Source organism: Folsomia candida, unplaced genomic scaffold, assembly GCF_002217175.1.
Source record: "Folsomia candida strain VU population unplaced genomic scaffold, ASM221717v1 Fcan01_Sc003, whole genome shotgun sequence".
Classification (NCBI taxonomy): domain Eukaryota; kingdom Metazoa; phylum Arthropoda; class Collembola; order Entomobryomorpha; family Isotomidae; genus Folsomia; species Folsomia candida.
The window spans coordinates 2141861-2166881 of NW_019091195.1; the positions used below are offsets into that span (position 1 = coordinate 2141861).

General features: G+C 38.0%; 8 protein-coding genes across 12 annotated transcripts; 2 read left to right on the plus strand and 6 right to left on the minus strand.

Moving 5' to 3' along the window:
• Positions 1-79: 79 nt before the first annotated feature.
• Positions 80-1360, minus strand: LOC110847216 (beta-glucanase). The gene is made up of 6 exons (XM_022094108.2): positions 1089-1360; positions 903-1004; positions 678-832; positions 447-616; positions 297-363; positions 80-209 (listed from the first exon to the last, which is right to left on the minus strand). Exons 1-6 carry the CDS (start codon positions 1315-1317, stop codon positions 126-128), a joined length of 807 nt encoding a protein of 268 aa, XP_021949800.1. The 5' UTR covers positions 1318-1360; the 3' UTR covers positions 80-125.
• A 155-nt stretch (positions 1361-1515) lies between these two features.
• LOC110847222 (SEC14-like protein 4) lies at positions 1516-2940 on the minus strand. Its single transcript, XM_022094119.2, has 7 exons — positions 2781-2940; positions 2638-2713; positions 2533-2576; positions 2357-2474; positions 2078-2293; positions 1857-2011; positions 1516-1792 (listed from the first exon to the last, which is right to left on the minus strand). The coding sequence occupies exons 1-7, from the start codon at positions 2817-2819 to the stop codon at positions 1598-1600; spliced, it is 843 nt and encodes a 280-aa protein (XP_021949811.1). The 5' UTR covers positions 2820-2940; the 3' UTR covers positions 1516-1597.
• Positions 2941-3052: 112 nt separating this feature from the next.
• Positions 3053-3746, minus strand: LOC110847692 (prespore vesicle protein). The gene is made up of 3 exons (XM_022094678.2): positions 3587-3746; positions 3314-3508; positions 3053-3249 (listed from the first exon to the last, which is right to left on the minus strand). Exons 1-3 carry the CDS (start codon positions 3593-3595, stop codon positions 3151-3153), a joined length of 303 nt encoding a protein of 100 aa, XP_021950370.1. The 5' UTR covers positions 3596-3746; the 3' UTR covers positions 3053-3150.
• Positions 3747-9656: 5910 nt separating this feature from the next.
• On the plus strand, positions 9657-11516 carry LOC110845731 (mucin-2). Its single transcript, XM_022092214.2, has 2 exons — positions 9657-11219; positions 11288-11516. The coding sequence occupies exons 1-2, from the start codon at positions 10041-10043 to the stop codon at positions 11468-11470; spliced, it is 1362 nt and encodes a 453-aa protein (XP_021947906.1). The 5' UTR covers positions 9657-10040; the 3' UTR covers positions 11471-11516.
• A 2251-nt stretch (positions 11517-13767) lies between these two features.
• Positions 13768-15946, minus strand: LOC110847969. Its single transcript, XM_022095037.2, has 5 exons — positions 15771-15946; positions 14625-15035; positions 14371-14559; positions 14019-14310; positions 13768-13947 (listed from the first exon to the last, which is right to left on the minus strand). The coding sequence occupies exons 1-5, from the start codon at positions 15817-15819 to the stop codon at positions 13806-13808; spliced, it is 1083 nt and encodes a 360-aa protein (XP_021950729.1). The 5' UTR covers positions 15820-15946; the 3' UTR covers positions 13768-13805.
• A 132-nt stretch (positions 15947-16078) lies between these two features.
• LOC110847970 (alpha-tocopherol transfer protein) lies at positions 16079-17891 on the plus strand. The gene is made up of 5 exons (XM_022095038.2): positions 16079-16879; positions 16936-17048; positions 17115-17462; positions 17523-17633; positions 17693-17891. Exons 1-5 carry the CDS (start codon positions 16801-16803, stop codon positions 17864-17866), a joined length of 825 nt encoding a protein of 274 aa, XP_021950730.2. The 5' UTR covers positions 16079-16800; the 3' UTR covers positions 17867-17891.
• A 214-nt stretch (positions 17892-18105) lies between these two features.
• LOC110847971 (14-3-3 protein zeta) lies at positions 18106-20038 on the minus strand. Of its 4 annotated transcripts, none has more exons than XM_022095044.2 (7): positions 19877-20038; positions 19563-19820; positions 19370-19496; positions 19142-19265; positions 18612-18775; positions 18463-18537; positions 18106-18392 (listed from the first exon to the last, which is right to left on the minus strand). In XM_022095044.2, the coding sequence occupies exons 2-7, from the start codon at positions 19733-19735 to the stop codon at positions 18312-18314; spliced, it is 744 nt and encodes a 247-aa protein (XP_021950736.1). In that variant the 5' UTR covers positions 19736-19820; positions 19877-20038; the 3' UTR covers positions 18106-18311. The 4 variants fall into 4 exon arrangements, with proteins under 4 accessions (XP_021950736.1, XP_021950734.1, XP_021950735.1 ...); XM_022095042.2 differs by having other exon boundaries at positions 19142-19268; XM_022095043.2 differs by lacking the exon at positions 18612-18775 and adding an exon at positions 18901-19064 and having other exon boundaries at positions 19877-20037.
• Positions 20039-20443: 405 nt separating this feature from the next.
• Positions 20444-23290, minus strand: LOC110846244 (protein tyrosine phosphatase type IVA 1). 2 transcript variants are annotated; one of them, XM_022092930.2, is made up of 7 exons: positions 23045-23289; positions 22458-22975; positions 21975-22386; positions 21326-21913; positions 21038-21265; positions 20804-20970; positions 20444-20732 (listed from the first exon to the last, which is right to left on the minus strand). In XM_022092930.2, the coding sequence occupies exons 4-7, from the start codon at positions 21377-21379 to the stop codon at positions 20606-20608; spliced, it is 576 nt and encodes a 191-aa protein (XP_021948622.1). In that variant the 5' UTR covers positions 21380-21913; positions 21975-22386; positions 22458-22975; positions 23045-23289; the 3' UTR covers positions 20444-20605. The 2 variants fall into 2 exon arrangements, 1 of the variants encoding a protein (XP_021948622.1); XR_002547571.2 differs by lacking the exons at positions 20444-20732; positions 20804-20970; positions 21038-21265 and having other exon boundaries at positions 21749-21913; positions 23045-23290.
• Positions 23291-25021: the final 1731 nt, after the last annotated feature.

Genomic DNA, 25021 nt, shown 5'->3' on the forward strand with positions numbered 1-25021 from the left:
ACACAGAATTATTATGTGCACAGGATGAAGTTACTTCCTCCTTTCCATATCGATGATGATGATGAAAAAACGTATCGAATTTAAACAACAGATGGTGCTTGATTTTTATTAAAATGAAAATTAATTTAACGCCACTCGAATTTCCTGACAAAGTCGACTTCCAAATTATTTTTCGCCCATCCAGCGCTCTCATCAGGGTGAAAGGGTTCCTGTGGAGATACATACATTTTTTAGAATACAATTTCCAATTTTTTCTATGCAACCTATAATTTTTGAAATAAAATTAATAAACTCACCCCACCGAAAAAGTTACCTCCCACGGCGAGGTTAAGAATCATATAAAAGTGCCTGTCGAAGGGGGACCTTAAAAGATAAAGACAAATATTTTTAAAAAATGAGCAAACTTTCGCAATTTCGCAATTATAAAATAAGCATAAGCAACTGACCCATTTGCGCCATATAGGCCAGGCCAGAAATTTCTTTGCAAAGTCTCTGTGTGATAAACTTGGTCATCTAATATCCATTGAATCTGATCTGGACTCCAATCCAATCCAAATGTGTGCCAATCCAAGGAGAAGTCGTAGGGGAAGTCACGATCGCCCGTTCCGGCTTGTCCCTATTTTTTTGCATGAAAATTAGTCCATAGTAAAAAATGGAGGAATTTGATTAATTAATACCTTGTTGTCCCAACTGGGTCCGAAATGTAAGGTTCCCATAATTTGTTGTGGTCGTTGACCGCGGTACTCTGTGATATCAATTTCTCCAGAACGTGGCCAACCACCATACTCCGAAGCTGCGGGCATCATCCAGATTGCTGGCCAGAGATGTTTTCCTGTTTTTTATATTAAACAAGAAATGTAGAATTTTCAAGGAAATTATCAATGAAATGATTTCTAACTAACCTTTCGGCATTCTTGCTCTAATTTCGAATTTTCCATGTAACCAATTTGCTCGAGATGTCATTCTTGAACTGGTAAATTCTTTGTCGGGATTGACACCATCGCCTGAGAAATATATATTTTTTTAGAATAAAATTTCCTATTTTTTCTATGCAATCTATAATTTGTTAAATAAATTAGCAAACTCACCCCACCATTCTCTCCTCGCTTCGATGATTAATCTTCCATTTTCTTGGCGTGCATTTTCACCACGGTTGTTTGTATAACATTGCAATTCGTTATTTCCCCAGCCAGAACATCCCAGTTCGAAATTCCAACGATCTGCTAAATTTCCACCGTCAAATTCATCCTGCCAAACGAGGACCCATTCTCCAGCTGCTATGGAAATTAATCCAAGCAATAAAATTTGTCGCAGCATTTTGTTAACGTTAACACTGAACCAATTAACGGTGTCAATGAGTCATGTGCATCGTGGTTTATATATACCAAGAATTTTATCTTTTTGATTGATTGCTACATAAGAGATGAGTGCAAAGGGATTATTTTTAAGTGTAATTGTCATGGGGACGTTCAGGTAGTAATTTATCATGATTAAATCACGTGAAGATAATCGCAATTTATTGATTTGTGTCAGTTTTATCAATTTATTACAAATATTTATTTCAATATCGTAATTACAAATGGAACCAAAATAATAATTATTCCACCACCTCTTCACTTGCCTCAACGAATTCATCATCATCCGAATTATCATCCAAGCATTCCACGCCCTCTTCAACCTCGACCCCTTCATCACAGTCCAACCGCACGCCTCCAAACTGCACAGATAACTCGTTTTCTTCAATCGCATCCAATAGTGCAGGCTGCCATTCATCCATTGAAGTTCCGAGCACCTGTTTTTTTAAAAATAAGATTATGTCTGCATGACAAAAATTAGAAAAAATTAGAAAAATCAACCTTAATTTTATTAAAAGTTTTCTCAGCCAAAGCTCCCTTGACCAAGTTGAGCAGCATTCCAATAGCACTGGTGCAGTTTATGAGAAAACAGGAGCTGAGCGTCTCAGGGTAGTTTGCCTCATATTCGGATAACATGGACAATCCCAGTTGGACGGCTGTAAAATTATTTTTTTTAATAGATTTTTTTCTCATGCAGAAATATCCATGAAAAAATAACTGACCATAAACATTGAGTAAAGTCATGAACGAAAATCCAGCCATGTCGATGATGATGACAAATTGTGTAATTCTCGAATCAGGATTTTTTTGATCCGCTTCTTTAATCGCATTCATGAGTAATTCACATCCTTGAAATGTATATTCTCGAAATTCAGTCGTTACTTCGGGGGTTGAGACGGTGTAGGCGGCGTCCCACAAGCCAAACGGGATCGTGGTCACTAATTTATTTCACACTTTTTTGATTTTTAACAGTAAATTTTTAATACTAATTTTCAACTCACCAGGTCGACCCTCTTTATCATGACCTTCTAATTTTCTTGGGAATTTCTCAGTAAAAATTGGATTAATTTCTTTCGTTGGTAATGACGAGATGGAATTTGTACTTCGCCAGGTTATTGACTATACGGATTTTGTAAAAATTAGTTTGTGAATTAATTACTTTCAATGTCGGGCTTACATTTTTCAACATTTCTTCTGCCAATTGAAGGTCGTTGTTTCGAGCTGTTTAAAAAATGTATAAATTTTATGCAGTGATTTTTTATTAGTCTCGGCATTGAAATACCTCGTATCCATCGCACAAGAAAAGCATCATCTTGAGATTCAGTGGGTGTTAAAAGGGAGGAAGTTGATGTCCGGAGCTATTTTTTAGATGAAAATTAGTCACTTTTTTTAGAAGAACTTTAAAAAAATGAATGAAAAACTTACCTGCTCCACCAATTCTAATTCTTCTTCTGTTAAAGACATTTTTTTTAAATCTACGATTTTAATTTTCTAAAGAGAAATATATCTCAACTACGGAATAAATACAGATGATGATTCACCAAAATTACCATCATGACTACTGTTGCATAGCCGTAGGGTATGGATGTAGAGCTGTTTTTTATACACTCGACGAGTTTTTTAGTAACAAGTGTGTGCAGCCGAGTATGAATTTCCATGCTTAAATAAATACCAATTTTCTGAGTAACTAAAAAACATACTTTCAGCCAATTAAAAATAATTTATTTTGTATTTTTTCAATCCAATTTTTGTTCAAATTAAAAAAAAGCTGTAAATTTTTTTAAAATTGAAAAATTTAATGGACGAGGACACCATGGTGGGCAGTTCGGGTCAGGACTGGTGCGGCGTGAACGACTGGGACGGCATGGTGGACAACGGGAGCGGCGTGGACGACCTGATAAAATGGAAAATAATTAGTACAAAAAAATTAGTGTAAAAAATTAGGCTTGAGAAATTACTGGGACGGCGATTTTGGCAGCTGGTGCTCTGTAGTTGAAGGATGAGGAGTGGGCAACTGGAACGACGGCACGTGCGACTGGGACGGCGTGCACCACGGGGGCAGCGTGGACAACGGGGACGGCTGCGGTGTGAACGACTGGTCCAGCAGTCAAGACACCAGCGGAGGCAGCGGCGACGAGAGCGAGGAGGATGACCTATGAAAGAAATTTTTCCTTTACTTTTGTTTCTATGGAAATAATTTTACAAAAATAATTGTTTCTTTGGAAACGTACGGCTTGCATGTTGAAGTTTGGTTTTGTTGTGGATTTGTAGTGTGGTTGATAAGATGAGCTGAAAGTGTTTGATAATTTAATCAAGAATTTGTTGCCCTTTTATATGCGATCCTCTATTAATAAATAAGATATTAATTCGTACTGTGTTGTACATATTGCCATGACAACAATAGGAAGGAAGAAAAGTTTTACTACACGTTGACCATGGCTTTGTCTCGTTTACTTCTCAATAAGAAGAGTATGGTGGATATAGCGAGTGGTTGCTGATGGCTCCTTGAGACTTGATGCGTCGAGAGGAGGAAGAAGACGTTGTTGGCTTCGTAACAAGGTTGCATATTTTTTTATTTATTGCCTTAGATAAGTCTGTCATTTGTGGATTACCTTGTTTTTTTTATTCTTCACCTTTCCAGCATCCATGGCATTGGGTTGTTTTTTTTCTGGCTAGCTATTTTTTTGAGGTGTCAGTGGTGGGTTTTGGGATTTTAGGGGTGGTTCAATTTGGGGATGCTACCAGGAATTATTCCGCAGTGATGGATTAGTAAGTGGAGAGGAAGGTTAAACATGGGTTTGCAGGTCAAGTTTTTTTATAATATCCACGAGTACAAATTAAATTGTTTAATGTATAATGTACCAAAGGAATTTTGTAAAAGTTGGGTTTGTCCTCTCGATTTCGACTGTCAACTGTTTACGTACTTTGAGAAATTATACTCTGAAAGCAAAGTTGGAGCAAAATAGTTCAAGATTTTTTAAACTGCAGCATCAACTTAATTAATAGCATTCTTTAAAGTTTACAGTAACTGCACAAGGATTTAGTTTAATTAAAAAATTAGCAGCTCATGAATCAATCATCCTAGAGTGATGATTTTGGGTGTAAAATGTGTCCAGATAAATAACGGAGTCATCCACGAGGGTCTGCATTATGATATTAACATCCAAACCCAGACAACTTTAAAGCTATTAAAAGTTTAATGCCCAGTTGACGGTACTGCATTGAACTCATGGGGATGAATAAATCTGATGATGAGCTTTTCATCAAAGTAATTATGGGCAGGGCTTCCTTCAACTAATCTTAAGAGCTAAGTCTACCTGCGCTTCCATTTTCTTCGTGTATATTCCCGACTTATTTTTACTTTCCGATGTTTGTTTGGTTCTTGGGGGTTATGACTATCGCGAGTAATCACTGTAATGATTGAAATATACGTCCTTTTCCTTCACATTCATTTTTAAACTGAAAAATGCTTTTAAATTCGAATAATTTTGATATGTTCGTGGTTAGTGAGTCTACCACGAGTAATTTCAAAATTACACTGATTACTCGTGGTAGCTACACTTATCTATATTATAAGAGGGAATGTCTGTTGGCAACGGAAGTGAAAGTAAATTTTTCCGTGCAGGAATTCTGTTCGCAGCGGAAGTGAAAGTAATGTTTTGAATGGCGCAAAAATTCGAAATAAAATAAATTCAATTCAAAACATGTTTCAAAAGTTGGAGGAGGGGTGTCATATGTTTTAAAAGGGTGATTATCTAATGGTGGTTATCTGACAGTAATCGTCTTTGTGTGATTGTCTAAGGGTGGGGGTCCGTCAGGGGTTATCTTTGATGTGCGCGATTATCTTAAATTGGGGGAAGTTATCTGTGGGTGGAGTTATCAGAAGGTGGTTATCTTGGTGGGTAGTTATCTTGGTGGGTGGTTATCTTGAAGGATGATTATCTTGAAGGATGATTATCTTGATGAATGGTTATCCTGGTGGGTGGTTATCTTGGTGGGTGGTTATCTTGGTGGGTGGTTATCCTGGTAGGTGGTTATCTTGGTGGGTGGTTACCTTGGTGGGTGGTTATCTTGGTGGGTGGTTATCTTGGTGGGTGGCTATCTTGATCGATGGTTATCTTGGTAGTAGTTATGTATCTATGGGTGGCCATTCTGGTTATCTGTGGTTGGTTAAGTGTTATCCGAAAATTGGTTATCAAGCTCTTGCATATGATCTTGCACTTCGTAGTTTCAAGTTGAAGTGCAAGTCGAAGTGCAAGACCAAGTGCAGGATGAAGTGCAATTGCATTTCACCTCATCTTGCACTTCGACTCTTGCACTTCGTAGTTTCAAGTCGAAGTGCAAGATGAGGTGCAGGATGAGGTGCAATTGCATTTCAAGTCATCTTGCATATACTCTTGCAATTCAAGTTAAGCAGGGGAAGATAAGATGTATTGCAAGAATCGACTTCAATGCAATAGCAAATGGGCTTGCCTGTCGTCTTGCATTTCAAGTTAAAGATGCCACGACAAGATGTATTGCAAAAAACGACTTGAAATGCAGTAATAAGTCGTCTAGGTATACGACCGGCATTTCAACATGACGACAGGTTGGTGGCGTATGTACTGACTTGCTGCAATTATTGGGCTGCTACGCTTACTGGACTGTAGCGTTTTATGGGCTAATGGGTTTAATGGTGCGTTGACTGGGCTGATGGGTTGGCTGGTGCGTTTACTGGGCTGATGGGTTGGCTGGTGCGTTTACTGGGCTGATGGGTTGGCTGGTGCGTTTACTGGGCTGATGGGTTGGCTGGTGCGTTTACTGGGCTGATGGGTTGGCTGGTGCGTTTAATATGCTGAGGGTTTACTGGACTGGTGCGTTTTCTGGGGTGATGGGTTTACTTGGCTGAAGGGTTTGCTGAGCTGGTGGGTTTACTAGGATGGTACAGTTATGTAATGGGAGAGTATAAAAGTTCCTTTGGACATGCGCCAATTTTAGCACTTCCCGATTACCACCACCAATCACTATCATGATTCTTTCTAGCTAATTACGCAATTTATCTTAATTTAATTTACTCCCGTTGCGGACAGGCATTCAAAGTGTGAAATTTATCGCCCGGCGAAGACGGGCTTATTAGCTAGTAATGTTATAACTCATGTTCATAAAATGAATACAAATTGAAGAAAGTGTTGCATGAGCATGAGTTGAAGCGCCCAGTAGGGCAAGATTTTATGCACAAATTGCATGGAAATTTTTGCTTTGTTTTTGCTGCTAAGAATGCTTTGATCTGACTCTTAAGGTGCCATTATGTGACCCGCTCCCAAGTTTACTTTCTCCACTAATTTAAAAAGCATGCATGAATTTCAAACCCAATCATATTTTTCCAAATTGCATTGGTTTTTTAAATCAAAATTTATAGATACCTTTACAAAGTTATAGGGATCATAAATTTCTTAAGGTTTCTTGACGTTAAAACAGCTCTCAGGAGGAAAGCTTAACTCACATAGAATCTAAATATCAAACTTTATGGCTTAATATTTGACACTCAGATTTTGATGCTTTTTTGATATGTTGTAGTACCCAAGTGTTTTAATTCCGTAGCCACATTTGCGCCCGGCACACCGTCCACACTCGGGTTAATTGAGGGTCGGATTTACCATCCCTATATCAGAGTAAAGAGCAAAAAAAGTGACAGTGTTTAATTAAATATATCCTACATGTACCAATGTATGTATAACATAACATCCCGAAATCTAATTTTGTACGCAACTACTTTTCGTCGACAGCGTATAGTGTTGATTCTTTTCCGAAGCACGTAGTAAAATATAAATTGATTTATGCATTGAAATACATACATAAATCTATTTGTCATATGAAATAATTTTAAAAAAACATCGATACCAACCCTTCAAATAATAGTAACATGGCTCATATAAATTCCCCAATTGACAGGCAGAATTTTATCATAATTGAGCTCCCATGGGATTATGTGTGAGATGATTGTTTTAATCGAAATAAAACATCGAGTGTTCCAGATAAGCATGATCGCGGATAAAAAAAATGCACCCAAGTTGAAACTTTAAGCTGCGTTTATACTTAATGGGGAGGCTATTAATGAGCCCTGAGAATATCTTAAATCATCAGGTAAAAATGTCTTAATTTTGCTTATCTTAATTTGCCCTGAGTTTAGGAAAAGGTAGCCTATCGGATATCTTATTGAGCCATGATTAAATTTACAGTTGATTAGATATTGAATCCTGCCAACGAAATGGGAAGAGTTTAATAAATAAGTGATAGTCTGAGGGGATAACCCTTCACCGTTTTTGATGCCCTTTGGATATGTTGTAGTACTAGGTGAGGCTAGCAAAAGTTTAGTTCATGGCTCCATTTGCGCCCGCCACACCCACTCAAAGGTGCGAAAAACACGGCAACATGTCCTATTTTTCTTCATTATCATTAAAATTGATGTCGGATACGATTGAACAACTATTAATATCTAGGATCAAAGTAGTGCCAAAATTATCAAAATATCATAACAAATTGATTTTTGGTGAATTTGTTAATGCTAACGGTGTGGCATGGTATTCGAATACTTTGAAAGTTATCAGATGAATATATTCCTCTGATAACTTTGGAAGAAGGAAGGACATTGATTCCTGATGATCTGGAGCAGTCTCATACCATTGGTCAACATGTGGATTAAAAAAAGAATTCAGATGTTTTTTGTTATCGAGAAGGTTGCTTGAGCTGACATCAAACACAATTGTGACAACGAGAATTATGCCAAACAAATAATGAGATTAACCATAATACGCAAAAATTTCATGGTTAAAGACGAACAAAGGCGATCCCAATTGGTGAGAAGCGACAAAAGGTTGATCAGCAAAAGCCAAGTAGGCATAATTGGCTGATTGAGTTATTTTTGATTTGTAAATATGTCCGTTTCTACGTTTTATATTTATAAATTACCGATTTTTTTACCGGGCTGTATTAAGACATTTCGGCATTTTAAAATTTTAAACCCAGGGTAAATTAAGATAAGCTAAATTAAGACATTTTTACCAGACGATTTAAGATAATCTCAGGGCCCATTAAATTTTACCCTACTTAATGCGGGTTTTGAATTTACATTTTCCCTTGCCTCCTTCAATTTATTCAAATGGCGATTTTGAAAGTTTCAAAATTTTAATTTCTTAAGAGACGCATGAACAGGTTTCAATTTGAAACATGTTCGTCCGTGAAATTTTGTTGTATCTAAAATCGATCATTTTTAGGTTTATAAAGTTAGAACTTTGACTTTTTCAAAAATCTTTCCGAATTGAAAAATCCTATGAACAAAGTATAAAGCTGAATCGGTTTGCATTTAATTTTGCATGCGAGTTTTTACGATTATATGCCAAATACTTGGCTAAATAGCATATAGCAATAAGAACTGTATTTAGATTCGTGTCACTAAATCCATGCATAATTTCGGTCATCGATTATTAAATAATCTCGACGTTATCTCCAACATGACACATGAAATTAAATTATTGCGAAAATGTACTGAATTTCCTGGTATTAGCTAGATTGATCTATCTTAATTTCACTTAATTAATTTCAATTCACGTCATGTACATGGAATTTACCTTTGTTATCTGACAAGGGACACTTACGACCTGTCGTTTGAGTCCAGGGTACCCACTATGTTTTTTAGAATCTACTAGGAACCCAGATGAAGGAATCCTTCATATTTCCGTGTAAAACTCATATTTGGCGTCGTGTCGTAGCGCCAAATTCGCCAAATTTGAATGTTTTTATTCTTGAAACCGCCATAACTGTCGAAATCTTGGACGGATTTTCAAAATTTTTGGCAAAAATCATGATAAGGAGTTCAGCTTTCATATCCCATGAATTTTTTTCCAAAATTATCGCTTTTAACTTTTCGCAAAATTTCGTAATTTTCTTAGAAATGGGTGTTCGTCAAAAAAATGCTAAAAATATTTCAAAAATTAGAAATTTTGTATTTTTAGTTTTTTCTCAAAAATTTCGACTTTTGTGATCATTTTAACCATAAAATTTTGAAAATCCGACATAAACTGCAAAAGTTATGGGGTTTTGAAATTGGTCGAAAATGCAAATTTTTAGGTTTGGCGCCACGCCATGGCGACAAATATGAGTTTTACACGGAAATATGAATGAATCCTTCATCTGGGGTCCTAGTAGATTCTTAAAAACAAAGTGGGTACCCTGGACTCAAACGACAGGTCGTGAGTGTCCCTTGTGAGTATTACGTGATACGATCAACCAATACTTTTCCATCAAACATAGGATGCATTTTGTACATTGTGACCTAAGAGACCTGTTTTAATGTAGACCTGAAAAATCGAAATCTACTTTTGAAATGTCAAAAAACGAATTATGAGCTGGTATGTAACGCATCGTAACGTAATTTTGGAAACAAATCTAGCAATTCAAACTCGTGAATATCTAAGTGTTATCAGAAAACATGGTCGCCTAAATTTATGGCAACTAGGACAGATGCATATCTGTTTGCTTATTTAACACTCCAAGGTCTGCATGCATTAGTCATGATTACGCACAAGAATCGGTTTTATCTATTGACCGGTATAAATTGGTTGGGTTTATAAAATATCCGATCAGTCCTTATTTGTCAGTTGCCTTTTTGGTTTCAATAGTGAAGATTTTAATAGCATTTTCCTAAACATGGGGCGCTTTGAGATTTTTGTGTTTTTTGTTGCACTTACAACGTTCGTTTCATCGCAAGATTTTCGTGAGCAATTTGGAACAGATTCCGAGTTGTCCTGGACAATTGACGAAACAAAAATCGTGTTTACGGCAAAAGTTAAGGGGACTGGATGGGTGGGGCTTGGTCTTAATGACAAAGAACCTTGGACTGGGACGGAGGTTATGATTGGGGGGTGGGATGCAATGCCTCGACCCACAACTACGACCAGGCCAACTACTGCACCACCAACTACGCCAACAACCCAACCACCAACTACGGTAACAACCCAATCACCAACTACGGTAACAACCCAACCACCAACTACGGTAACAACTCAACCACCAACTACGGTAACAACCCAACCACCAACTACGGTAACAACTCAACCACCAACTACGGTAACAACTCAACCACCAACTACGGTAACAACCCAACCACCAACTACGGTAACAACTCAACCACCAACTACGGTAACAACCCAACCACCAACTACGGTAACAACTCAACCACCAACTACGGTAACAACTCAACCACCAACTACGGTAACAACCCAACCACCAACTACGGTAACAACTCAACCACCAACTACGGTAACAACCCAACCACCAACTACGGTAACAACCCAACCACCAACTACGGTAACAACTCAACCACCAACTACGGTAACAACTCAACCACCAACTACGGTAACAACTCAACCACCAACTACGGTAACAACTCAACCACCAACTACGGTAACAACTCAACCACCAACTACGGTAACAACCCAACCATCAACTACGGTAACAACCCAACCACCAACTACGGTAACAACCCAACCACCAACTACGGTAACAACCCAACCACCAACTACGGTAACAACTCAACCACCAACTACGGTAACAACTCAACCACCAACTACGATAACAACTCAACCGCCAACTACAACTGCTGGGAAATTCAGAATCCTCCCCCTCCCCCTTCAAAATCCTCGAGGGGAATACTATGAAAAACGTATCGGAAGTGAAGGAACGGATGGCCTTGGCGGCACCTACACCGGCAGCGCCTGGACCTTTGTTAGTGCAAGTGAGACCGAGGAGAACGAAGAATTTTACACATACGTTCAATGGGAACGTCTCCTCGAGACCAATTCTGAGACGGACATCAAAATTGTTGATGTAATTTAATTATTAAAAATTAACAACTAATGTTTGTTAATAAATTACGTAATGATTTTTTCTCACAGGGGCAACGGACCTACGTTTATGTCGGATATGGAAATAATGACGACTCTCCAACGACTACCTTTACAAATTCATTATGGAAATCCATTAATTTAAGGAATCCTAGTAATTCAGCCATGGGAATTAGAGCAGGATGGATAGGAATGATTTCTGTGATGCTAGTTGTATTGTTTGGGAGAATGTAATTTTTTAATAAATATATTTGATAAAAATGTGGAGTTGATTATTTAAGCCATGTGAATTTTATTAACCGCAAATTATTATTTCCTTAATTGTATCATTTATCCTTGTGCGTTCATCGGATAAAAGTCGACTAAAAGTTAACCCCTTCTCAGCAAGTGCATGAATAGAAGCGTCGATTATGCAAATGTGGGGTAGTTATGTCGAAATCGATTTGAGTATGACATGTATTTCCGAAGCCTAACATCCGAAAATTTATTGCGTAACATCTCATTTGATAGATTTCTTAAAGAGTTAAGAAATCTATAGCGATTTTGCTTTGAATTTGGTTTCCATGGCAAAATCGCATGCAATTCCCGAACTTTTAATTTTTTTGAAAAAAATTCATCCTTGCATCACCCCCTTAGGAGAAACCACGGACAACAAAAAAGTTTATGCACCCTGGGATTCGTCAGTTCGGATGATGCGTTCTTTAGCTGGCGTTTTTTCATCTAAGTTGGTATTTCTCCAAATTTCAGACGACCAATGTTCTTTTTCTTCTAAGGTGAGTTAAAATAAACAAGGTCCCAAAAAGTGGGAAATCTTAGTCAGGTAGTGCAATTACAGTTAATAAATAAATTTAGATTGCAGAATTTTTGCATTGATAGTAATTTATTCAGAAAATCGACGCTCTGACAAGCCAGGAAAACATTCAGACCCAAACCCAAAGAGTGAACGTTGCTAAAATATGTCAGCTACATGTTAGTTAAGCCATCAACAACAAACTTCAAATAGAGGTCAAAAGGGCCAAAGTTCACACGAAAACAAACTTTACTACGAAAATCTCCGGGAAAACGACACAGTATGCAGCCGAGATGTTAGGGATTTCAATCATTCCTACAGAATGTAATTCCCAGATACCTTTGACAAGTCCTGATGCCACTCCTTTAGATGTTTAATGGGTTTAGACCAGTGATGGGATTTTTGCCCCTCGTCCTCATTTTTGAGTGAGGGGGAGGAGTAAAGAGGGGGAGTAGCTAGTGTTTTTGCTCCAAAATGAGGGGAGAGGAGGGGAGGACTAAAAATTTGAGGAATTAGTGAGGAGAGGGGAGGACGAGGATTAAAAATTTGAGGAGTTAGTGAGGGGAGGGGAGGAGGAGGACTAAAAATTTGAGGAATTAGTGAGGAGAGGGGAGGACGAGGAGTAGAAATTTGAGGAGTCGATGAGGGGATAAGAGGACGAGGAGTAATTTACTCCTCGTCCTCTTTACTCCTCTTCGAGTAAAAGGAGGGAGTAAGACACAGATAGATATATACTACTGTCCGCTCTGTGACTGTCCGTCTATCTGTCTGCCTTTATCCACGATAACTTTAGAACGGATTCAAATTTCGCTATGCGGTTTTCGCGACGTGTTTCTAATTTTGAAGTACGGATGAGTTCGAAGGTGTGCGTCGTAGGTCATAAAGTCACGGCGCTACGGTGATGACATAAACGGTCTAAGATGTCGAATTTTTTATTTTGACCGTTTTAGACTTATTTTTAGACGGGGATTTCAAAAATCGCCATCATTTCGACGTGCGACGATACCATGACCGTGTAGATGTCGCCAAAGTCGAAAATTGTTGAATTTTTCGTCTCGACCGTTTTAGACGTAGATTTGAGCGGGGATTTCAAAAATCAACGGTTTTGTCATCTCACGACCCTGTGAGGAGTAGAAATTTGAGGAACTGGTAAAGGGAGAGGAGGGTGAGGACTAAAAATTTGAGGAGTTAGTGAGGGGAGGAGAGGAGGAGGACTACAAATTTGAGGAGTTAATGAGGGGAGGAGAGGAGGAGGACTAAAAATTTGAGGAATGGGTGAGGGGAGGGGAGGATGAGGACTTAAAATTTGAGGAATTGGTGAGGGGAGGGGAGGGTGAGGACTTAAAATTTGAGGAATTGGTGAGGGGAGGGGAGGGTGAGGAGCTGATCAAAAGTCCCAACTCTGGTTTAGACTACTAGAACAATAGATTTTTCTCTGACGAGCTGCAACTTTTTTTTGGTGTTTTGGAAAATTCTTCTGAAGAAGAATACCCTCGGAAATATAGGAAAACTAATGAATTCGTGGAAACGGCGATATAGGCATAGGCTGGCTAGCCAAAGGTCGGGGGAACACATTGAAATAAACGAAACAAATTCATCAACACCGACTGAAGTTTTAAGCCAGTTTTAAACCTATGCAGATATGATATGTGTGGTCCTCTCCAGGAATAAGATCAAACACCTTCAAAATTTCTCAAATTTCAATCGACGAAAAAAGATTAATCCAAAAATTACCCAAATGTTTTCCATAATTAAAATATAATCAGTATTATTCACGTTTTATTGTTTAGTATTAGTAGCTGGCACATCATAATTTTCATCGTAATAATAATATTCATCTTCCTTAGCTCCTGCTGCCGTGGTAACGGCTGGTTTGGGCGTGGTCGTCGTTGTCGTCGTGGGAGCGGGTGTGGTCGTCGGTCTAAAAAAATAATTATTATAAAATAATTATCATAATTAATAAAATACTTATTTCATTTCCGAAATAAAAACCTTTGCAATTTTTGCTGTTGCTGTTGTGGTCGTTGTTGTTGCTGTGGCGATTGTTGTTTCGGTCTCAGTTGTTGTTGCTGCTGTTTAGGTTTAAAAGTTTGTTGTTCCTGTTCTTGATCAACTTGTTGATTATTTTGTTGTTGTTTTTGAACGTGGATTTTTTTCCTTAGCGTTGGTTTGTTAGTTGCTGTTTTATAACTTCCATCGTCACCCCCGAGCAAAAGTTGACCCTTGGTTTTACCCTTTAATTCGTCTCCATAGTAATTTTCACATCCATCAACTCCAGTGGGATCTATAAGATAAATCTTTTAAATAAATAACTAAATTTTAAAAATAAAATCAAAACTCTGACCTTCGCACTGCCCGGAATAATCATCTCCCCCGATTTTGAACACTGTTCCAATGGGGCAACCATATTCGCGTGGGTTGCCATCGAGACAAACATAATATTTCCTACAGTCCTCAGGGTGAGCGTGACGGGAAAAGGTTCCTGGATTTGGATTATCTTTGGGATTTGGACATTGGAAGCCTCCCTCGCTTTCTGTTAATTTTTTAGCATTTTTTAAATAAAAATTTTTGTTTTAAACAGAAAACCAAAACCCTTACGAGAAACTTTGCACCCTGGAACTTGATCGGCCCACATGCAAACTCGAGCATCGGCGTCATACGCCAAACCAGGTGCGCACGTGTAGCGGCTGGCTTCTCCATTCCAGCAGGACCAGAAAGTATCACATCGCGTCTCATCGTGGAAAATGCCATACAATCGTGGACAATTTGCACTGGATTGCGGTGGTTCCAGCTCGGAACGATCCCCGCAATCAACGTTGTGCAAATAATCACAATTTTCAGCTAAAAACTTTGGATCCGAATCCTCAAATCCTAAACCGTTCCCACAGGTTTTCAAGGTTGCTATGGAATTTTCACATTTGTAATATTTGTCACAGGAACGGGGATGCGGGTAGAATCCGTACTCGTGGGGACAGGTGAATTTTGTGGGGGGTGAGGATTGGGGGGTGCCTGTAATAGTGAGTAATAAAATCAGCCGTCACTTTCCACATCATGTTAAACACGTCTTTAAACATGAGTTAATAAACTAAATAAATCAGTGTAGGTGAAACCCCACCCAATAAATCCACTAGGCTAATAATAATAATGAAAATTTAGAGAAAGTAAGCGTTAAAAAATCGATAAGATCTTATCTCAAAACCAAATCTAAATGCATAACAAAAAAATCCATTCATCCGTTCAATCTGCATCTGCACCACAACAATCAAAGTAACCACAGCAACGCTCCTACTATAACGTGGTACAAAAAGTGATTGTAAATATTGCGCAATAGAAAAAAACGCTTTATAATTTTGGTCACTCACTAAAAATTGGTGCAATAGAAACGAGTCGTAGTAGTGGTTGTTGGCATGGCAACTTGTGAATACATAAACTGGTTGCTTAATGAAGCGTATAATATTTGATTATGTAATGTTTTAATTAAAATGCCAAGATTGATGTCAAGCTTCCTGAATTTTTCTTATATGCATAACTTTAAATTCCCCAAAGTTGCCATGACTCCAGCCACGAGAGAGAATATAAACTCTCAAGGATGAGGGAAAGTGTTGTAAAAATAGATTATTATTTCAAGGACTAAAAACCGGCCGAGTCACGAATCAGTGAGATTTGCCCTCAATTTCCTTGGTTTTTTTTTGGAAAACTAAAGTTTAAGAAAGTTTGAAAAATTTAAAAGTAAATTATTTTTACCTTCTTTAATGATGATGAACAAGAGGAATAATCCGATTTTTGTATCCATGACAACTTGAGTGCGTGTTTATGCGGGGGAAAAATTTCCAATAATTGTTAGGAGGAATTGGTGTGTGGTGGAAAAAAGCGCACGTCCGTCTGCGTCGACGTATGGCGAGAGAGTGGCGTGTGAAGTGAAGGGGACACAAGAAAAGAGGATTGAATGAAGAGATTTATTATTTGGCTCGTTCGGCTTGGATGAATTTATAACACTTTCGATTTAGTTTGTAGACTCGTTGTTTTATAGGTAAAACTATTTATAACATTGAATTTTTCGTTGCCATGGAGATTTTTATCTCTTTGTTTGAGTATCACATTTTTTTTTTGATAGAGTTGAGGTTTTTTTAGTGATTGATTGGGGGTGTGGTTGAGAGGAGGAGTGATTGATTCGTATTGTTTCCATGGGAATTGGAGGATTAATTTTAAAAAAATGTTCATTTATGAATTCAAAGAAAAGATTATTGAATTCCTGATAAAAATCAATAATAAAAGTGGGTGGAGTTTTATGGAATTAGGAGCAGGGTTGAGTTTTTATTAAGAGGGGAAAAAAATAATTATTTAGGACACAAGTACTACGCATTTTATTGCATAAGAAAAGACCAGTTATTCTAATTAATTGGAGCAAGTGTGCGTGATATGAATGTTTTTATTTCATTTCCATGGTTGCATAATTATGTTGCTATGACATTTTTTTTATTGGCAGGAATTATTATGGAAACAATTGATATTTTTTTTGATTTAGGAAAAAATAAATAATCCATGGAAACTGAAAATTTATATAAAAGTTTTGTAAAAAAAAATTTGAGGCGAATTTGAGACGATGAATATTTCCTTGACAACTCGACTCAGCTCGACTCACGCAATGGTAATTTCACAGTTCACACAGTCTCAAGAGTAAAGTCTCATTCTACCTCCGCTCCTCATCTCAACAACACGTTCGTCGTTATGGTGATTTCATAGCGTTGTTTTATTTCATAAAACTTAACCCAAAATGACGCCCCAAAAATTACTACAAATTCCAACGAAACAGGAAAAAAAGTGTTTGGTTTTATTAAGGAAATTTATATCAGGTAATTCAAATTTCCATGGCAACTATATTTTTTTTAAACAAATCTTTATTATATAGAATCCCCATCACTACGACAACTACAAACAGGGATAAGTTGGGAATTTTCTGATGATTTTTTATTACGTTACATTCGTAGCCGTGGTTACAATATTAATTCCGCTTTCGAAAGGGTATTTATTTATTTAAATAATTAATCACTATGGAAATTAAATTTTTTAAATTAAAAAATCCCACAGCTCCACGTTCACATGACGACGCGGATAATTTTATATCCAGAATTATTTTCTCGTCTGTATCCCTCAGCGGTTTATCACATGTTAAAATCTCGTTGTGCTCGGGTTTTGAAATTTCGTGATTTCAAAAACAGACGAATTTTACTATTTCGAATTTCTGAATGGAATCCGGAAATTGTGACCGTTGACGATTTGTTAATTGGATTAATGCTGATTGGATGGGAAATTTTGGGTGACATGGAAACGCAAATTAATGGAGTCGTCGTGTTAGTCGATGGGTGTGGGTTTGGGTTCAAACATGCGAAATTTGTGAGCCCCACCGTGGTCAAAAAGTGGGTCGAGGTTGTCCTGGTGAGTGGGGATTTTTAGAAATACGTTGTGTTTTTTATTAAGAAAAGCTGGTTTTTACAGAAATCGACGCCATTTAAATGTAAAAAAGTTCACATTATAAACGCCCCCACGATTTTTAACATGACTTTGTCAATCGTTAAAATGATGTTGCCAACGAAACTGGGAAGGAGGGTGAGACTTTTTTATTTGGATTTATGGGGTGTTTTTTATAAAATTGGGTAAATTTGCAGATCCATTTCCATGGACACACCCCCTCGACCACTCTTCATAAATATCTCCCCCCACAAATCCTACCTGAATTTTTAGGAGGGGAATTAAGTGAACAAGTTGCCATGGATAATATTTTACATGACGAATTATTTACCAAAGCTAAAAATGATTATTATAAAATGTTTTTGAAATAAAATTATTGAGATTTTTTTTAAAGAACTTCGCCTTGCCCGAGTTGGAGATTATTGAAATCTTAACTTCGCCTTGCCCGAGTCGCATAACTTCCAAATATTCCACAACAAAGACTGAATTTTTTTTGGTGTTTTTTTATTCGACATATTTTTTATACAAAAAAGAAGAATTAATTAATTATTAATTTAGAAATTCCAAATTCCATGCCAATTTCAATTCACAAGATTTTTTTACATTATTACTTTTTGTGTATCTCTTTTCTTATATTTAAGACAATTTGATGAACAACATCAAAAAATTTTTTTATGGTTGTTATGGTGACATAATTAATAAACCGTGTTGTTTTGGTGTGTTGTGTTGTGTTTTACAAGAAAAAGAAAAATTCTTCCTTTGTTTTTTAAATAAATTTTAACTTTTAATAAAATTGGTGTGTGTATTTTTTTGGTGTTAATTATCGCCGCCCTCCGCCGCCTCCTCCCCGTCGTTCTGGGTGTCCGACGTCCACAACGTCAAGTTGTCGCGGAGGAGCTGCGATTTATAAAAACGCGCAATTTTAATTAATTTCCATGGAAATTTATAATAAAATAAAAAAACTTACCTGCATGATCAGCGTTGAATCTTTGTAAGAATCTTCATTCAACGTGTCCAACTCTGCTATCGCTTCATCGAATGCCTACATTTTTTTATTAATTATTACCCGTGACTTTTAAAAAATAGTTTCCATGGCAACCAAATTGTACAAGTTACCATCTTTGCTAAATGGCAAGCCCGATCCGGCGAGGAAAGAATTTCGTAGTAAAAAACGGAGAAATTAAGCGCGAGGCCGAGTCGGATTGGGTGCGTCGGCTGCATTTTACTTTTCGCAATGTCAAACGCCTCTTGGTACGCTTTTTGGGAATCTTCAATTACCGCTGGGGAATTTTTATTTCATTTTTTTTAAATTTTTTATCAGTTGCTTAGTAACTCGACACACACTGGGATTAATTTGGTTGCCATGGTAACTATACTACTAAAAAATTAGTTCAAAAAAGGTTACTTGTTTAGCCAGTGAGCAGGCTTTTTCGGGTGAGTTGAGGATCTCGTAGTAAAAAACGGAAAAGTTGAGGGCGAGCCCGAGTCGAATGGGATGCGTCGGAGCCATTTTGTTCTTGCTGATCTCGAACGCCTCTTGGTAAGCCTTCTGCGAGTCGTCCACCACGGCTGCACACGCCACGATTTTTTAGTATTGTTAGTAACCATGGCAACGGTATATTAGCATAAATAAATAAATAACGTACCATTCCTGGTGTCACCCGTGGCCACCTCAGCCAAGTAGCGATAATAGTCGCCCTTCATCTTGAGATAGAAAACTTTGCTCTCTGCATTCGACGCTTTCGGGATCAAAAATTTATCCAACAGCGACTGCTTCACAATTAAGGGCAGTTTTAATTTTATTTTTAAGTTTCCATGGCAACTTATACGATTTATTTTATAAAAAAGAAAGAAAGGCCGATTTATCAACTCACCAACACCTCTTGACAAATTTCTCTCAATTCAGTTTCCACTTTTTCCCGATACTCTCGAGCCATTTGTTGCTTTCGTTCGGAACCCTCCGTCTTCTGCTCAATCGAGGATATCACTCGCCAGGAGGACCTACATTTGATTAAATTAAATTATAGTTACCATGGCAACAAATACGAATATATCGGCAGGACCCACCTCCTAGCACCGACGACGTTTTTGTAGGCGACGCTGAGCAGGTTTCTTTCTTCATTGCTCAGTTCGACGCCAGTTTCGGTGACGGATTTCATCGCCGCGGCCATGTCGTCATAGCGCTCCGCCTGCTCCGCCAACTTGGCGCGTTGAACCAACTCTTCCTTGTCCACTGCCATTTTTATTTCTCTCCTTTTCTTCGGTTGCCGGTGGTGACGGTGATGATGAGGATGTTGTTGATGTTGAGGTGGGTGTGACCGTTGTCTAGGAAACGAGAAAGTGTTAGATGGAGAGACAATTGTATAAACTAAAAGAGTTACCTTGGTGATTGTTTTTTTTATTATTTTGTGAAGGAGCGAGGAGAGGAAATTCCAAAAAATTGACTGACTGTGTGTGGTAGTTGGAATGGAGCGGTGGAGAGTACGTACGTAGTTATGGAATTATTGGGTGGGATTCAGCAGAGTTGAGCAGAGAGGAGAAAAAAAGCAGCAGCAGCAGCAGCGCAGCGGTGGCGTCAATAACAGGGGCGGGCAGGGGCGGTGGTGGGGGGTTTTGGGGGGTGCAGTTTTTTTAGTGTGTGGTCGGTTGCCATGGTGATTGTTTTGGTTGCGTAGTGATTAATTTAATTTTTTGAGATAATAGTTACGCCCCTTATTTCGTCACTCCCTTTTTTTGGACATGATTCAGATTGGAGTGAAGGTGGCGTGCGGGGTTGGGTCCGGGTTTTGCAAGTGGGGCGATTTGGGATTTTTTGGAGTTTTTTGAAAAATTGATTAGATTTGGGGAATTTGTGCAAATTGGATTATTTAAGAGTTTCATTTCCGTTTCCATGGATTTTTTATTTTCTAAAAAAAGTAACCACCTCAAAAACCTAAAACCCAAAAAAATTAAAAACCGCATTTTTTAAAATCATTTATTAATTTCCAGCACTGAAATAAAACGAATATTTACACACGATAAAAAATTAATGAGGTGATGTTTCCATGGAGCGCGACGAGACCATTTTGTTTCCTTTCCGCCACAAATTAAACCACAAAAAAACCATACGTTTACATGACAACGCAATTATTATTATTATTATTATTGTTGATTTTTGATGATGATTTTAGACGAGATTTTGGTTTGTATCTTTGTAAAAAAGATAATTGCTTCGAATTTACCGCTCCGCGACGTTTTCTATAAAATAAAAAAATAAAAAATTATCACCATGGCAACTTTTAAAAAATTTAAAAAAAAAATAAACTTACGCTCTGATAAGCTCCACGGCGTCTTCGTACTTCATGCCCAGTTCCATTAATGCGAGTGCGACGAGGACCGGGGCGCGACCCAGGCCGGCCACGCAATGAACAGCGATACACGTCGTGGGGTCAGCAGAAAACCCGCTCCGCACCAACTCCAACCAGGCGTCAATTACCTGCAAAGTTTATATTTTTTTATTTTTAAGTAACCATGGAAACCACTGAAAAATAATAAATCCGCACCTCTTGAGGAGGAGGTTGTCCATCGGGGAACTCTAAATCTTTGACAGCGATTCCTTCCTTTAGTAATTTTTCGACTTCGTACGTGGCTTCGCAGACTCTGACAACCATGGAAACGTTGAATTTCTTTAAATCCTCGAGATACGAATTCATTCCGAGATCGTTGGGTCGCTCCGTGATTAAAAAACGAATTTGTTTGTAAACTATCTCCGTCGCACCCCCAGGCGTGCGCTGCAATAATCGCGGAAATTGGTAGTTAGTTAATTAATTACTTAAATTAGTGATTTCTACCTGAATCAACAACGGTTTCCCCATGAACCCTGGACCGCTCACTGCCGTCGTCATAGCTTCTTTTTTTGTATTTTTATTTTGTAAATTTCTGTTTCTATGGTTTTTTATAATTCTAAAAATTACATGTGTGTAAATAGAATTCAGGGGGTGTGGTGGTTGTGCTGTGATGGGCAAAATGGGGATTGAATTTTATTAATTTGTAGAATTTTTTGACTGCTGCGTTGTTTCATGTGAATTTTATTATCGTAGTTTCGATGTGTTGTTGGTTTTTTTAATGACGGGCCCATTCACTAGTTATTTATTTTATGAGGTGGATTTTTTTTTGGAAATTTCAGTTTCCAAGGAAATTTTTTTAGAAAATACAGAACAGAGTGTTGTGTGTACTGTGTGTGAGAGTCAGGTGATTTTATGTAGTTCCAGAAGTTTGATTATAGGTGGCGTATAGGTTGCCATGGTTATTTTTATTTACGGTTGTCATGCTTACGTATTTAAAAATTTATTTATTTGTTTATATATAAATTAATTATAAGCTAACAAATCTATTGCCATTATTTTGTTGCAATCCATTTAAAATGTCACGAACGGTTCCTATGGAAATAGAAATTTATTATTAGTTTCCATGGAAATTTATATGAAAAATGCAACTCACCAGGGGTGTTGAGAGGGGTCTGGAGGCAGTCCCCGGCCCCCATGACGCTGGTGACCGTGGGGGTGAGCCCCGTGGAGGGTAAATCCGATATCCAAGAATCAAACCCAATGTTGAGCCCGTTGCTGGGCGTTGTTATGGAAATTCCAGAAGACGTTACTATGGCGTGAATTCCAGAGTTCACCGGGAGGGTGTTGGGTCGCTTGGCTTTCCCTCCCATCGAGGTGGGGGTGGTTGCTGTGGGGGTGCTGGTTGCTATGGTTACGATGTTTGGGGTGTATTTTTCTTCCTTGTTGGAAAATGTGCAGATTGGGAGGTGGGCGGAGAGGAGGAACTCAAATTCCTCTTTTTTCTGTTGGTACAGCTGGATTTCGTTCTGGATCTGGGAGCGGGTCGTTTCCAGAGCTTCCGTTTCCTGTTTTAGAATTTATATTAGTTTCCATGGAAATAATTTATTAAAATAAAAAAGTAACTATGGCAACAAACCTCCAATAACAAATTGGTGTGGTCCACCCTCCTTTTCCTACATCTCGCCGCCGCCAATTTATTCCTCTCCCTGCGCACCTTTCTCCTTTCATCATCCTCCCCCCACCCCCACTACCCCTCCCATTATCCAACCTGGGTTTCCTACCCCCCCTTCTCCCCGCTCCCTGCGTTGCCCTGGTAACGATTTTAGTATTTTTCTTCCTCTTAACCTCTAATTCCTCATCATCCTCCTCGGTTGTCATGGAATTATCATCGGAAAACGAGTCCGCCGTTGAATTATCGGGATGCGAGGTTTGGACGTTGGCGCCTTGCCAATTATTCGCGAGGATCAGGGTGGGCGCGGTTTGGTTGTGGTGGGAATTTTGCGAGGGGAGCGGCGGGACAAAGGAGCCCGTCGCGGCGGAGGCGATTATTTGAGGGTTGGATGTTTGGATTTCCAAAGAGGCGAGGATGGACTGCTCGATGGTTTTTATCGTGTTTGGCGTCATTATCGAGGTGGGGGAGGTGGACAGGGGGAACTGCATGAGGGGGGAAAGAGATTAGTTGGTTGTCATGGTGATTTTTCGAATTTTTTAAAAATTGCTTACCTCGCTCATGATGCTGTTACTCGTCGCTGTGCTCGTTTCCTTGTAAAACATTTGGAGACGGGAGGGGTTTTTTTTAAAATAATTGTTGTTTTTATTTTTGTAAATATTTTTAAAACGTGTTTTTAAAATTAAAAGATTAAAAACGTTTTTGGAAACGTTTTTTTTTGCGTAAAAAACGAGTTGCGAAGGGTGTGTGAAATGTGAATTGAAGTGGTTGCTGTAGAATTTAGGAATGAGTCATCGATGCATCATCTGATTTGGTTTTATATATTCTGCGATGGTGGTGGTGGTGCGTGGGGATCTACTTTATAAAGTGCGGATGGTTTGGTTAGTTGCATGTTGTGGATTACTTGATGTAATTTTTAGTAATCTGATTTAATCTCGTGATGTTATGTTGATCTGTATTAAGTAATCTTAAATTGTAAATTTTTTTTAGCACGGGAGCTATTGAATTGTTCTTGTCGGTCCTACTGTTAAGCCAATATTAGCAGTCTCAATTCCTTCTCAATTCAAACCCTCTTTCAATACAATTGAAAATTGAGGATTGGGAAAAACTTGTATGGCGGAGAACTTGTATGGGGGAAAATTTCCGGAGGAGAACTTACGGGAAAAACTTGCGGGGGAGAATTTACACCGAATCAATCTCGTGATGTTAATCTGTTAAAATTTTTGCGTAGTCTGTAATCTCAAACTAGCAAGTCTGGTGCGGAGCATCAGTAATTTAATCTGATACGTAACTAATTTCTATCCACTGTTGCAGACAGTTATGTCGCACTATTTATTGTTTGTATTGAAATTTTGTATTTATTAAATAATGCCCATGGTGAGGCAAAAGTTGGTAAATATTAAATTTTTAGGCGATATTAATAGTCTGAAACAAATCTGAAAGATTTCCTGGCAGATAATTTACATTATTTTCCCAAAACCAAATAACCTCTCAGAAAAATTTCCAAGGAATTGAGACTATTAATACTGGCTGAACAGTAGTATATGATTTGCATATAATTTCGTGATATATTAGTGGTATTCACAGTAACCGATTATTGCGATTATAATCATTAACTTCGTGCCAAATTTCAGCCACTTCGGCAAATTTGGATCGTTTCTATGACATTTAAATTTTTATGCGGTCCACCTGATCCACCTAAATGACCCTCACCGACCAATCACTTGACCGATCATGTCCATCTCCGAATTCATCCTTACTTTTTGCCTGAAGATGAAGTATGCAAAATTTTAAGCCGATAGTGTATGTTTAAAAAGAGTGATCGTGCCTACAGACGGCAGACGGACGGACAAACAGACATCTTAAAAGGCCTGAAGTGCTTTCGGCGATTATAATAAGCGGCGCCGATCCGTAATTTTTATCTACTATTTGTTCAAAAATAAATGCGGACAAAAAAATCTGAGTGGTTATCTGCGAGAGTCTAGTTACATGACACCAAGAACAAATTGTCATTAAGAAAAATTTAACTTTGTCTTTAGAAATAATGAATATATTAATTAGCAATTAAAACCAAAAAAATCCCACGCACACTCACAGCCCACCCGCCCCCGACGGGCCCGAGGTGCTAGTAAAACCAAAGGCACAATAACAACGATGACGCAACGGACAAAACAATGACGTCAAATTCGCAGAAGAATTTAATCAAGACCACGACATCCTGTTGCCATGAGTCATCTCTATTTTCACGCTTTTTTATCACCACTCCACCACTTTCCACCAAGTCGCGTGGTTGCCATGGAAACTGTTAATTTATATACATTATTTATTGTCATGGAATTGTTTTTTGAAAAAATTATGTCAAATTTTAATAATTATGGAAAATATAACGAATTAATAAATTAAATTTTTTTATAAAAATGCAACATAAATTCCATGGAAATTTCATGTTTAAAAATTATTTATTAAATTAAAAAATGCGAAATTTCCATGGAAATCCAAAAAAATATAATGACGTCACAAATTTCAGATTT

Bases quoted from the DNA above. Each gene is read 5' to 3' on its own strand.
- LOC110847970 (XM_022095038.2), top strand. From the start codon at position 16,801: ATGACGCCCCAAAAATTACTACAAATTCCAACGAAACAGGAAAAAAAG. The intron at 17,049-17,114 runs GTATTTATTTAT...AAAATCCCACAG, and splicing joins TTAATTCCGCTTTCGAAAGG to CTCCACGTTCACATGACGAC. The intron at 17,634-17,692 runs GTGAGACTTTTT...GTAAATTTGCAG, and splicing joins CAACGAAACTGGGAAGGAGG to ATCCATTTCCATGGACACAC.
- LOC110847971 (XM_022095042.2), bottom strand. From the start codon at position 19,735: ATGGCAGTGGACAAGGAAGAGTTGGTTCAACGCGCCAAGTTGGCGGAG. The intron at 19,269-19,369 runs GTGAGTTGATAA...TTAATTGTGAAG, and splicing joins AAATTTGTCAAGAGGTGTTG to CAGTCGCTGTTGGATAAATT. The intron at 18,776-19,141 runs GTACGTTATTTA...AAAATTCCCCAG, and splicing joins CACGGGTGACACCAGGAATG to CGGTAATTGAAGATTCCCAA.
- LOC110847969 (XM_022095037.2), bottom strand. From the start codon at position 15,819: ATGGATACAAAAATCGGATTATTCCTCTTGTTCATCATCATTAAAGAA. The intron at 15,036-15,770 runs GTAAAAATAATT...TCACTATTACAG, and splicing joins GTTCATCATCATTAAAGAAG to GCACCCCCCAATCCTCACCC. The intron at 14,560-14,624 runs GTAAGGGTTTTG...AAAAATTAACAG, and splicing joins TCCAGGGTGCAAAGTTTCTC to AAAGCGAGGGAGGCTTCCAA.
- LOC110846244 (XM_022092930.2), bottom strand. From the start codon at position 21,379: ATGACGACGGCAGTGAGCGGTCCAGGGTTCATGGGGAAACCGTTGTTG. The intron at 21,266-21,325 runs GTAGAAATCACT...CGATTATTGCAG, and splicing joins GGAAACCGTTGTTGATTCAG to CGCACGCCTGGGGGTGCGAC. The intron at 20,733-20,803 runs GTAAGTTTATTT...TTTATTTTATAG, and splicing joins GCCGTGGAGCTTATCAGAGC to AAAACGTCGCGGAGCGGTAA.
- LOC110847222 (XM_022094119.2), bottom strand. From the start codon at position 2,819: ATGTCTTTAACAGAAGAAGAATTAGAATTGGTGGAGCAG. The intron at 2,475-2,532 runs GTAAGCCCGACA...AAATCCGTATAG, and splicing joins CAGAAGAAATGTTGAAAAAT to TCAATAACCTGGCGAAGTAC. The intron at 2,012-2,077 runs GTCAGTTATTTT...ATAATTTTACAG, and splicing joins GACTTTACTCAATGTTTATG to CCGTCCAACTGGGATTGTCC.
- LOC110845731 (XM_022092214.2), top strand. From the start codon at position 10,041: ATGGGGCGCTTTGAGATTTTTGTGTTTTTTGTTGCACTTACAACGTTC. The intron at 11,220-11,287 runs GTAATTTAATTA...TTTTTCTCACAG, and splicing joins CGGACATCAAAATTGTTGAT to GGGCAACGGACCTACGTTTA.
- LOC110847692 (XM_022094678.2), bottom strand. The intron at 3,250-3,313 runs GTAATTTCTCAA...CCATTTTATCAG, and splicing joins CTGCCAAAATCGCCGTCCCA to GTCGTCCACGCCGCTCCCGT.
- LOC110847216 (XM_022094108.2), bottom strand. From the start codon at position 1,317: ATGCTGCGACAAATTTTATTGCTTGGATTAATTTCCATAGCAGCTGGA. The intron at 833-902 runs GTTAGTTAGAAA...TATAAAAAACAG, and splicing joins TAGAGCAAGAATGCCGAAAG to GAAAACATCTCTGGCCAGCA. The intron at 210-296 runs GTGAGTTTATTA...GTATCTCCACAG, and splicing joins GAGGTAACTTTTTCGGTGGG to GAACCCTTTCACCCTGATGA.